Source organism: Plecotus auritus, assembly GCF_963455305.1.
Source record: "Plecotus auritus genome assembly, chromosome: 3".
Taxonomy (NCBI): Eukaryota; Metazoa; Chordata; class Mammalia; order Chiroptera; family Vespertilionidae; genus Plecotus; species Plecotus auritus.
The window spans coordinates 174485207-174496538 of NC_137772.1; the positions used below are offsets into that span (position 1 = coordinate 174485207).

The window sequence follows — 11332 nt, forward strand, 5'->3', positions numbered from 1 at the left end:
CCCTGTCCAAGGTCACACTGCTGGTAGGTGGCCACACTGGGACTGTGCCTAGGTCCATCTAACTCCAAGGGCTGGGTCAAGTCTTCTGTCCTGGGCCTGGCACACTACCTGGTGTTCTCTATGCCATCCCTCCAGCTCCCCTCTCCCTTTCACCTCCACAGGGGTCCCCGCCCCAGTCTCCTGGATCCCCAGAGGAGGGGGATGCCCTTTCCTCCAAGCGCCAGATTTAAGCCCCAAGAGGCAGGAGCTGGAGGGCAAATTGGGTTGGTTCCCCTGTGAACGCTTGAGTGTCTGCACCAAATGCCTAAATCCCTCTTCCTTTTACACCCCGCTCCTGTCTGCCCTTTTCCTCTGTTTTTAATCTTTGGGTAACCCATTCATTTAATCATGTGCCTGCCTCCTGGAGCTTTAGTCCAGCAAGGGAGACAGACTATGAGCCAGCAGATCCACCCAGGAGAAGACCTCAGTGGTGAGGACTGCTAAGGAGAGAAGGGGGTGGGGAGGGGAGACAGGCAGTACATGGGGGATTTAGGGGCAAAGTAGGGAGTGACCTATGATCCTAGGCCTGGAAGAATTGAGGGACCCAGCCATGTAGCTATTTGAGGAAAAAGAGTTCCCAGCAGAGAAAAGAGCAAGTGGGGGAGTGTGTGAGGCAGGAGTTTTCCTTCCTGTTTGATGGACAACCAGGAGGCCAGAGTGGCTGAGGACAACAAGGTCAATGAAAGGGGAGGGCAAACTGTGTATCGCATTTACTCTGAGTTGGATGGGAAACCATTAGAAGGGTTTGAGCATAGAAATGACATGATCTAACATGTTTTTAATGGATGATTGACTGTGGTGTTAAGAAAAGACTGAATGGGGCAAAAGAGGACACAGGGAGGCCGACTGGAGATTACATCAATCACCCTGTGAGAAGCGATAAGCCTGGGCACACATGGTGCAGTGGGGATAGTGAGAGGTAATAGGAGTCCAGATACGTTATGAAGGTGGGATTTGCCACTGGGTTGAATGTGGAATATGGAGAAAACAGAGGAATAAAGGATGGCTCTCGGATTTTTGTGGCCTGAGCTACCGCAGGCGGAGTGAGCCTAGCAAGTTGGAACATATGTAGCATGAACATTTGGGAGAACAGTTTTGGAGATATTAAGGTTGAGATGCTTATTTGATATCCAAACAGAGACATTGATCAAAGTATATATGTGGAGTGCAGAGAGGAAGTCCAGGATAAAGATATGCCTTTGGCAGTCATCAGTGGATAGATAGTATTTAAAGTCATGAAGCTGTATGATCTCACCAAGGGAATGAGTATGGATAAAGATGAGAAAAGGTACAAGGGCTGAGTCCAAGAGTGCCATGGTGTCTATAGGTTGGAGATATGAAAAGGAACTGGCTAAGAAGACTGAAAAAAAGCAGCCAGTAATATGGCAAGAAAACCAGGAGAGTGTGCTATCTGGAAAAAAAAAAGAAGAAAGTATTTCAAGGAAAAGGAATGATCAGCTATATCAAATACTTGCTAATAAATCGGGTTAAATGAGATCTGAGAACAGAGCACTGAATTTAGCAACATGGAGGTCATTAATAATCTTCACAAGAAATATTCTCTTGTTATTATTTTTCTGCTTCTTCTCCCATTAGACATATACCTGGTAACTGGGCCTATGAAAAAATAGTGGTAAACTAGGAATAGAGGAGCACTTCCTCAACTTGATAAAGAATATCTACCCCAAAACCTACAGCTAATAGCATGCTTAATGATGAGAAGCTTGACGCTTTCCTACTAAAATTAAGAATAAAGCAAAGATGTCCCCTCTCACGACTACTTTTCAACATCATACTGGAACCATAGCTAATGCAATAAGGAAAGAAAATGAAATAAAAGGTATAGAGATTAGGAAGGAAGAAAGGAGCTCCAGTCAAAAGCACACATCCCCTTCCAAGTAGAATCCCAAGCATTCCCCAAAATTCCAGTGTCCAATTAAGCACAAGTTCCTCCAGGCACAGGTAAGACAGGTGAGACCAACCATGTCACCCACTAGAATGAAAAAGGTAAACACCTGCCTCTGGGTCCTGAAATATCTGCAATATTGATAACAATATACAGTTGTTTGGAACTTTTCATTTTCTATATTGATACTTATTGCTTGTGTCTCTCTATCCTAACCAAAAATTCATCAATAATTAAAGGAACCTGCATAAACAGAGCTATTGATGAGCCCTCATGTGTATTGGGAATGGAGGGACTCAAAATCATGTGGCTGACTTTCCACATAGATAAATGGCCAAATTATTGGTGTGCTTTGGCCTCAAATTATGTGACAGAAGTCCTCAAGATTAATCTTCCACCACCACCAAGAGGGCAGAGGCCATCTTTCTTATCTCTGTACCTTCAGTACCAAGCACACTGACTGGGACAGAGTAGGCACCTGATAATTGTTGAGTGAGTAAGTGAATGAATGAATGAATGAACGAATGAATGAATGAATCTCCTTTGAGTGTCTCAAATTAGGCATGTGTCTACACACTAACAGCTTTACTGAAGATTGAACTCCTATGTAAACAGCCAAACCAGATCATAGAGGATAGTTAAAACACCGCTAAAGGTTTTTGGACTATTTAATTCATCTACAGAAATGCAATAAACTGTATTCTTGCCATATTATTTCTTTTTTTTCTCTTTTTAAAAAAATAATTTTATTGCTTTTTAGAGAGAGAGGGAGAGAGAAACATCAATGTGAGAGGGAAAGATTGTCATGAAACCCAAGCATGTGCCCTGACCAGGAATCGCACTGGGAACCCTTCGGTGCACAGGACAACACCCAAACAACTGAGCCACACCGGCCAGGGTGCCATATTATTTCTTAGTTGGAGCTCTGCAGATACTGTCTCTCTTCTGCACATCCCACCTCTTAAAAGGGATATGTCTATATAGATGCATCCCTGTGAGCCTCTTAACTTTAGAGCTATCACCATCCTAACTTTCTGGTGGTTAGCCACATTTGCAATGCAAAAGTCTATTGGATTTATGACCAAAGCAAATTAATATCCCCATAATGGCAATTGTGGTGGACTTGTGGGAAAAATAGGACCATAATGTTTATGTGTTTATGCGTTTTTAATATTTATAGGTTTGATGTTATAGCCCAAATCCTAAAGAGAATAGGTGTGCCTGAGATTAGCTCATTGTAAAGGAGGTTATAGGCATGAAGAATTTCTGCTAACTACCCAAGCTCATAAATGCCTCCAAATGGCTTTTTCCATCTTTATGGGGCCAATCCTCAGATCCCCACACACATAAAAGGGGTGAGAGGAATCCACTAGCCTCAGAGGGACTCCCAGCTCCAGCTCACCCCACACTCTGCAATTGCTGCTTTGCTCTCATCCAGGAAGCCATCATGTCTTGCCACTCCTACCGAGTCAGCTCTGGTCGCCGTGTGGGCAACTTCAGCTCTTGTTCAGCAATGGCCCCGCAGAACCTGAACAGGTTTCGAGCCAGCTCCGTCTCCTGCAGGAGTGGGTCCAGCTTCCGAGGCCTTGGCAGTTTTGGTAGTCGGAGCGTCATCACCTATGGATCATGCTCACCCCGGATAGCAGCTGTATGCTCTCGTCCCATCCACTGTGGAGTTGGCTTTGGTGCTGGTGGTGGTTGTGGTGCTGGTCTAGGGTTTGGAGCCAGCAGTGGCCTTGGCTATGGCTTTGGTGGCCCTGGCTTTGGCTACAGAGTTGGAGGAATTGGAGTCCCAGCATCCCCATCTATCACAGCAGTGACTGTTAACAAGAGCCTGCTGACCCCTCTCAACCTGGAGATTGACCCCAATGCTCAGAGGGTGAAGCGAGATGAGAAGGAGCAAATCAAGACCCTCAACAACAAATTTGCTTCCTTCATCGACAAGGTACAGTTCAATCCCTGGGTCTGGGATGATAAAAGCTAAAATGCATTGGGTGTTCTTTCCCTTAAGAATAAATAGCTCAGGCCTAGGTTATAGACCTTGACCCCAAGATCCTTTAGGTGTCAACCAAAAGCATTGCAGTATGATTTCCGGCTCACTCTGCTGTAGAGCAATGATGGGCCTGAAGAGCGCTTCATGGAGGGCTAGACTAACACAGAGGTTGCATCTTTTGTAGGAAAGTGGAATCTCCAGCCAATTCTGAGGGCATCTGGACAAACTAGGACCTACTACCTAGTCACTTAGAACTATCTCCCAGATAGGTTGGAAACAGTAGGACTTCAGCCGGATGTTGCCTGATATAGGTTTAAAAGGTTTTATCCTTTGAGTCCCTCATGCTGTCTTTGAAGTTTTCACAGTTCCTGAGGCTGGGTGGCCACATCTAACCAGGCTTAGGAAATTGGATAATTGAGTTGAGTAATTTTTGTAGAAAACAAAGAATTCATACCTACACATAGGGTATCCAGAATCAGCCCCGTTGCCTAGATTGAGGGAAATAGTGGGGAACCACCACAGGTAGTCACTGATCTTCAGGCTGATGAGAGGAACAGTGATGTGGAACTGACATCCCACAAACCATGTCTCCATGAGTGGGAATGCTCCGATTGCATCTGAGATTGGAAACTCACTTCTGTGAGCTTTTTCAGTTTCCTCATCTAAAATGAGGGGTTGGAGCAAATGATCCCTAAGTTCTCCTCCAGTTCTATAAGTGTCAGCTGATGGAATATCTGGGATGATGGGTATGACCTCTGACCTGAGAATTCCCACCTCCTAATGACATATCTTACCCCAAATGTACCTTACTCTGCTCCTCACTTCCTGCCAGGATGGCTGGCATCAGTTTTTAGGCAGAGACAAACCTCAGCTCAGGTAGAATCAATCTTTCTAACTTCCCAGGGAACTGGTTTATACCTTTTTCAGAGAGCAGAAGGAGAAACGGTCCTAAGGTGCTTTAGTTCAAAAGCCTCTGTTTGTAGCTGAGCCTGGCTAAGCACGAAGAGGGGGTCACATGCCTGCTCTTCCATGTTCTACTGAATTAGAGGAGGAATGAATGTCAACAGAGGAGAAAACAATGTCACTACAGTGTCAAGAGTCATTTCTAATCATCTGAAGAATTGGTGGGCATGTAATTGCCCTTCAATTGCCCTTTCTGTGCCCCTGTGGGTTTAGGTGCGGTTCTTGGAACAGCAGAATAAACTTCTAGAGACCAAGTGGAACTTCCTCCAAGAGCAGAAGTGTGCCAGAAGCAACCTGGAGCCCCTCTTTGAGAGCTACATCACCAACCTGCGGAGGCAGCTGGATGCAGCCAGCAGCGACCGGGCCCGTCTGGAGGCTGAGAGGAACAACATGCAGGATGTCCTTGAAGGTTTTAAGAAGAAGTGAGTGGCATCTGGACCACAGATCCAAGGACAGGCATGGGTTGGTCCCTAAAGCAGCGGCCAAGCTCAGATGAGAGCAGCTGGAAGGATCAGGGTTGAATGCTGGTTTCAATACCCAGTCTGTAGACAGATGTGGGGGCAGTGATATGTAAGGGAGCAGGAGGAGGCCCTCCATAGGTCCTAAGGAAAAAGGAGGCTTGGAATTGGGCATGTTTTTTTCCTAATCTTCACTGTGGAAATGAGTGAGTTAGCCCCAGAAAAAAAGAGCCCTCTGGTTGTGAGAACAGTGCCCATGTTCAGCAACAAGTTGGGTCCTACTTCCTCTCTGGTCATGTGCAATGACTCTAAATCTTTTCTAGCAGAGGAGCAAAGAAATAGACCAGGTTTTCAGGACCCACATCCTATTTGAGAAAGTTAAAGGGATTTGGAGAAACTGAGGGCTACTGGTTCATGTAAGGTCTTAAAGAAAGGAGAGAGTGGCTGAGAACATGTAGGTGACAACAGGAAGCTGTGCGCCTGGGTGGAGCAGAGCAGTCTTAAGAGGCTCACTGGGAAGTTGGAAGTCATTGGCTCTCAGTTCAGAATGAGAACTCGCTCTCCTAATTCTAATCAACCAGGTACGAAGAAGAGGTGGAATTCCGGGCCAACGCTGAGAATGAGTTTGTGACTCTGAAGAAGGTAAGGGAAAGCAATAGGTCCAGGTAAACTTCTCCTCCAGACAGGCAAATGTCCTTGAGATCCCTCAGGAAACTCCCCAGGCATCCTTGTGGTGAACGAGCAATGCTCTCCACTCACACAGAGGGGAACCCTTAAGGTCACACAAGGTCCCTTCAAAGTTCTAATTTGGTCTCAGATTATTTAAGATCAGTTAGATTATTTTTTTAACCCATTGATATTTAGACAGAGTGGAAGAAAGAGAAGAGGGAGGGAGGCAGGGAGGGAGGGAGAGCGAGAGAGAGAGAGAGAGACAGAGAGAGAGAGAGAGAGAGATTGATGTCAGAGAGACACAATTGGCTGCCTCCTGCCCTCATCCCAACCACGGCCAGACTACAACTGAGGTACAAGCCCTTGACCAGGAATTGAACCCATGACCCTTAGGTCCGTGGGCCGACACTCTAACCATTGAGCAACCAGCCAGGGCAGGTTAAATTGTTTAGATGTCCTGTCATTATTTAGGTGCCTTGGCTTATGCAGATTCTCCTTGCCTCTAAATAAGCATCAGGAGAGGTCCAGCAGCCCCAGAGGAGTGTTTACGCTGCAGCAGGAGAAGAGCCACAGTCACTGAGCTGCAGTTCCACCCAGTGACTTTACCACCTGTCCCATAGCCTGGCCTGGCCCTGTGGGACTGGTCTGATCTTCCCATCCATCCCCAGACTCTGCCAAGGTGAGGGGGTTAAACAGTGCAAAGTAATGTGCATCTTATCCTTCTCTCTTTTATGCAGGATGTGGATACAAATTTCTTAAATAAATCTGATCTAGAGGCCAACGTGGAAACCTTAGCTCAGGAAATTGACTTCCTGAAAACCCTATACATGGAGGTAAGGGCTCATCCCCTCTCAGCCATATGAGATCAGTGCTTAGCCTGGACTCCCTGGCGGCTTCCCCTGAACTGGCACATTTTCTAATATTTGGTGTCATACATCTTTCCTCCCGCTCAAATCTATATCCTCCATATGTCAATGCATCTACCAGTGGAGAAGGTTAGGTAAGTAGGCTTCTCAGCAGCCTGACTCAGATCTATGAATAAACTTCTTGGATCTATGGTACAACCCCTTCTTGACCAATCCAGATCAGGGTCTAGGAATATCACTTTCAATCTATTGATCAGAAGACTCTGGAAAACTGATTTGCTAGGAAAGGTAAAAAAAAAAAAAAAATGTATTTGACCCAATTAGTCAAATGAACTAGCTCTCTTTTGCTTCATAAATGGTCTGTTTGGTCTGACGCAGGCCCAGTCAGAGCTGAATGTCTGGCTCAGAGTGAAAATGCTAAAGAAAGCTCCCTCTGGAGCCCTCACCTCACAGGCCAGTTCCATGTCCCCTGGTTCTGTTAAGGACTTGGGGTGTAAAATTCCTAGACCATCATGTTCTAAAATATTGTCAGCTCTCAATAATCCATGAATGGCACAGCTACTTTGAGGATAATCCAAAGAAAAGCATATCCCTAGTATAGCTCTCACTCCTCTTCACCTAAAATCTAAGCCCCAATAGTTTCAATATTCACGTAAGCAACAGTTAGGGTAGTAAAGGGATGTCTCTGAGAATGTAACCAGAGTTTAAAGTCAAACGGAAGTGGTTCTTGGCCATGCCTTTTTCTTCACCTTTGGTTTGGATGGCCTGTCCCATTGCTTCTCTCTGAACGAGCAATGCTCTCTGCTCCTGACACCACATCCTGGGGACCCTGTGGCAGCATCCTGGCCACTGATGGGACTCTGAGTCCCTCTCTCTTACTGATTCTCCAACACAGGAAATCCAGCTGCTGCAGTCACACATCTCAGAGACCTCGGTCATCGTGAAGATGGACAACAGCCGGGACCTGGACTTGGATGGAATCATCACCGAAATCAAGGCCCAATATGAAGAGGTTGCCAGACGCAGTCGGGCTGATGCTGAGGCCTGGTACCAGACCAAGGTGGGCAGAGGCAGGCTGGGAAGGGGTGTAGGTAGCCTTGGGGTGAGACTCATGTACAACAAAGTGGCCCCCATGGAGGTGTGAGACCCCAATTCAGTTGAAGCTGTGGTCTTGATCCAATCTTTGAGCCCTCAGAACATCCCCCTCTCCCCACCCCACCCCACAGTATGAGGAGATGCGGGTGACAGCTGGCCAACATTGTGACAACCTGCGTAACACACGGAATGAGATCAATGAGCTGACCCGCATGATCCAGAGGCTGAAGACAGAGATCGAACACGCCAAGGCTCAGGTAGGCAAAGGAAAATATAGAGAGCCCCAGAGGAAGGAGAACCAGGGCTCTGAATTTAGGAAGCCCCAAGTCTGATGACATAGGGGAGACCATCAGGACCCAGAAATGGAGGAATGGAGGGATTAGTCCAAAAAGACTTCCTGGGAGAGGAAAATGTGGAAGGAAAGGAGGGTCTCCCATATAGAAGAAAAGGCCTGGGATCAACTTGAAGGAGCAGGTGGAGGGGAAAGAATAGTTTTACACTCTGGAGCCCATGGCTCTTAGAGCAGCAGATATCAGGAAGTGCAAAGTCAGTGGATTATAAACTGAAGAAAAGCAATGCTTCGCCTCTAGTGACATCAAACTGCAGGTTCACAGTCCCTAAGAAAGCAGCCACATGGGCTCCATCCCTGGCTTGGCACCAGGCTGTGTCACCACTAACAGGGGGCAGTGTTCCAGCCCCACCTGGGGATCCCCTAGTCTCTGCAAAAACCCACCAGCAAACTGCCCTCCCTGCAGCGGACCAAGCTGGAGGCCGCAGTGGCTGAGGCGGAGCAGCGGGGTGAGGCAGCCCTCAAGGATGCCAAATGCAAGCTGGCAGATCTGGAGGGCGCCCTGCAGCAGGCCAAGCAGGACATGGCCAGGCAGCTGCGCGAGTACCAGGAACTGATGAACGTCAAGCTGGGCCTGGACATTGAGATCGCCACCTACAGGCGCCTGCTGGAGGGCGAGGAGATCCGGTGAGTGCTCAGTGCACCAAGAGGGAATGAGGTCAGACTTGGACATCTGGACTAAGTAGCGGGGGAGAGGAGGACAGCGACCAGGTGACGAACTGCTGAAATAACAATCTCTAGGCGTAAGAGAGCCTTTTCTGCAAATATTAGTTGGATTGACCCTGGCGAGGGATTAGAAGGTGACTCTAAGTCTGTGCCTCCTAAATGCAAGTTTGCAGACAGGCTGCATCAGAAATGGAGTTTTGCTTGATGTGGTTAGCTTGTTTAAAAGATTTGGTTATCTTGTTAAATCGTTCTGGGGTAGGGTCTAGGAACATGTCATTTTTCGAAGCTCTCTGGATGCTTGTACAGCTGGGTATAAACAACTGGTCCACTGGTCTACTCAGCCAAGAAAGCCCTTCTGTGAGCAAGCGGGTTTTCAGAGAACAACGCTACTTGTTAACTGACTTGTTTCTTTCTCTCTCCAGGATCTGCGAAGGTGTTGGACCAGTAAACATATGTAAGAAACTGAAGTCTTTTCCTCTACACATTTCTCTCCTGGTGCCCTTCAAATTTCCTTTAAACTCAGGCCCACATTGGGGTCAGGAGCCCATGGCTGGGCTGGCCAGGACAGTCAGGGGAGAGGGACCATCTGGCCCCTGGACTAGAGCATCCCCTTAGTGGAGTTCTGAGCTCTCCCCTGAGCCTGCCCTCACCAGGGTATGCAATCACCAAGGTTTGCAGGGCCTCCTGGGTGGGAGAGGGTTCCAGAAGAACGGCAGCCCTTTCGTTTTAGTGGCCTTGTCCTTTAGGGACAAAAGCCAGGGGAGGAATGAAAAGCATCTGCCAGGGAGTTCCCTACACCCCTGATGGCAGGGGATGGGGCAAAGCTGAATGGAAGTCCCCCTGCTGCTGCTGCTGCAGACAATGTATTGGTTGTGCTCAAAGCATGCAGGGCACCATGCTTGGCACTGCAGGGTGGAGGCACAAAGAAGGTGAGCCCCAGCCCCTGCCTCTAGAATTATAATCTTCTTGAGAAGATGAGTCCTATCCACTGTCAGCATACCCCTCAAAGCAGCCCTGGGGGGAGGAATAGGCACTGGAAGCCCCCTTTCACTCACTCAGAGAAAATACGTGGATTGCCATAAGTCACATAGTCAGTGGCACAACCAGAATTCAAACACAGATCTCTGACTCCAAAAGCACCAATATACACAGATGTGGGGTTGAACTGAGTATAATCTGGGTGGGTCAGAGCAGCAAGTGCTTGGATAACAGTGCCCGCCGAGAGGGGTGGGCAACCAGGATGGCTTTCTGCAGGAGTCAGGCTTGAGCGGAGGTCAGAGCAGAACTGATAAGGGACTCTTATTGGAGGGGCCATGTGGGAACCACTGAGGGGCAGGGAGTAAGTGGGAGACAGAAGCCTAGTGGTCTATAAAGGCTACTGCTCCCACTGTCTGGATAATGCAGCTCACTATCCTCTCAGCAAAACCAGCGTGACTGGCCAGAAATAAATGAGAACCAACCTGTGGCTCTACGCAAACATCTGGGGTATTGACTGAATCCTTCCATTTACTCTGAATGTTTGACTAGCAGAGTCACAGCCTTTGAGTCACCCAGACAAGAGAAGGAGAAGTGGGTATTGACTGTGTAGACAATAGGAACCACCTCCACCCAGGGCCCTGGCCTCCCACCCCACAGAGGGAGCACGAAGGACATGCAGCCTCACTGATGATCTCTCCCTCCTACAGCTGTGAGCAGCTCCCGTGGTGGCCTGGTGTGTGGGCCTGAGCCCCTGGTCTCCAGCTCTACCCTCTCCCGTGGCAGAGTCACCTTCTCTGGAAGCAGCATCCGTTCTGGTGGCGTCTGTGGCTCCAGCCTGGGTGGGGCCCAGGTCATCATGGGCAGCGGGGACCTGCTCAGCACAGGCTCCCGGGGAGGTTCTGTGCTGATGAGGGAGTCCTGCACACCCTGCGCCCCCAGCATCCCCTGCCCGCTGCCCACCGAGGGCGGCTTCAGCAGCTGCAGTGGGGGCCGCAGCAGCCGAGGTTCCAGCGTCCGCTTCGTGTCCACCACCACCTCCCGCCGGACCAAGTACTGAGAGCCTATGGCCAGCCAGCCACTGCCCTGGGAAGAACCATCTCAGTGTCCCCTGCTTCTGTCCCCAAGGCACCTGGGTTCTGGGCTGGAAGGGCTTCCCCTCCTACCAGGAAGGGACACAGCTCTGCCCAGCCTCTGTCCTCTGGGGGATACTCTTCTCTGCCTAGATGCTCCATCCTCAGCCCCATCCAGACGGGTTTCTCCCTGACTCCCAATGTCCTTCCTTTGGATCACTCCTCACCTCTAGCTGAACAGCTTCAAGAAATGCAGATTCGATACAATTACAAAAATCTG

General features: G+C 48.6%; 1 protein-coding gene across 1 annotated transcript; it reads left to right on the forward strand.

The window, feature by feature from the left end:
- Positions 1–3392: 3392 nt before the first annotated feature.
- On the forward strand, positions 3393–11039 carry KRT84 (keratin 84; the record flags this gene model as incomplete). Its single annotated transcript, XM_080659043.1, has 9 exons — positions 3393–3890; positions 5115–5323; positions 5941–6001; positions 6766–6861; positions 7790–7954; positions 8121–8246; positions 8745–8965; positions 9427–9458; positions 10690–11039. 9 exons carry the CDS (start codon positions 3393–3395, stop codon positions 11037–11039), a joined length of 1758 nt encoding a protein of 585 aa, XP_080515169.1.
- Positions 11040–11332: the final 293 nt, after the last annotated feature.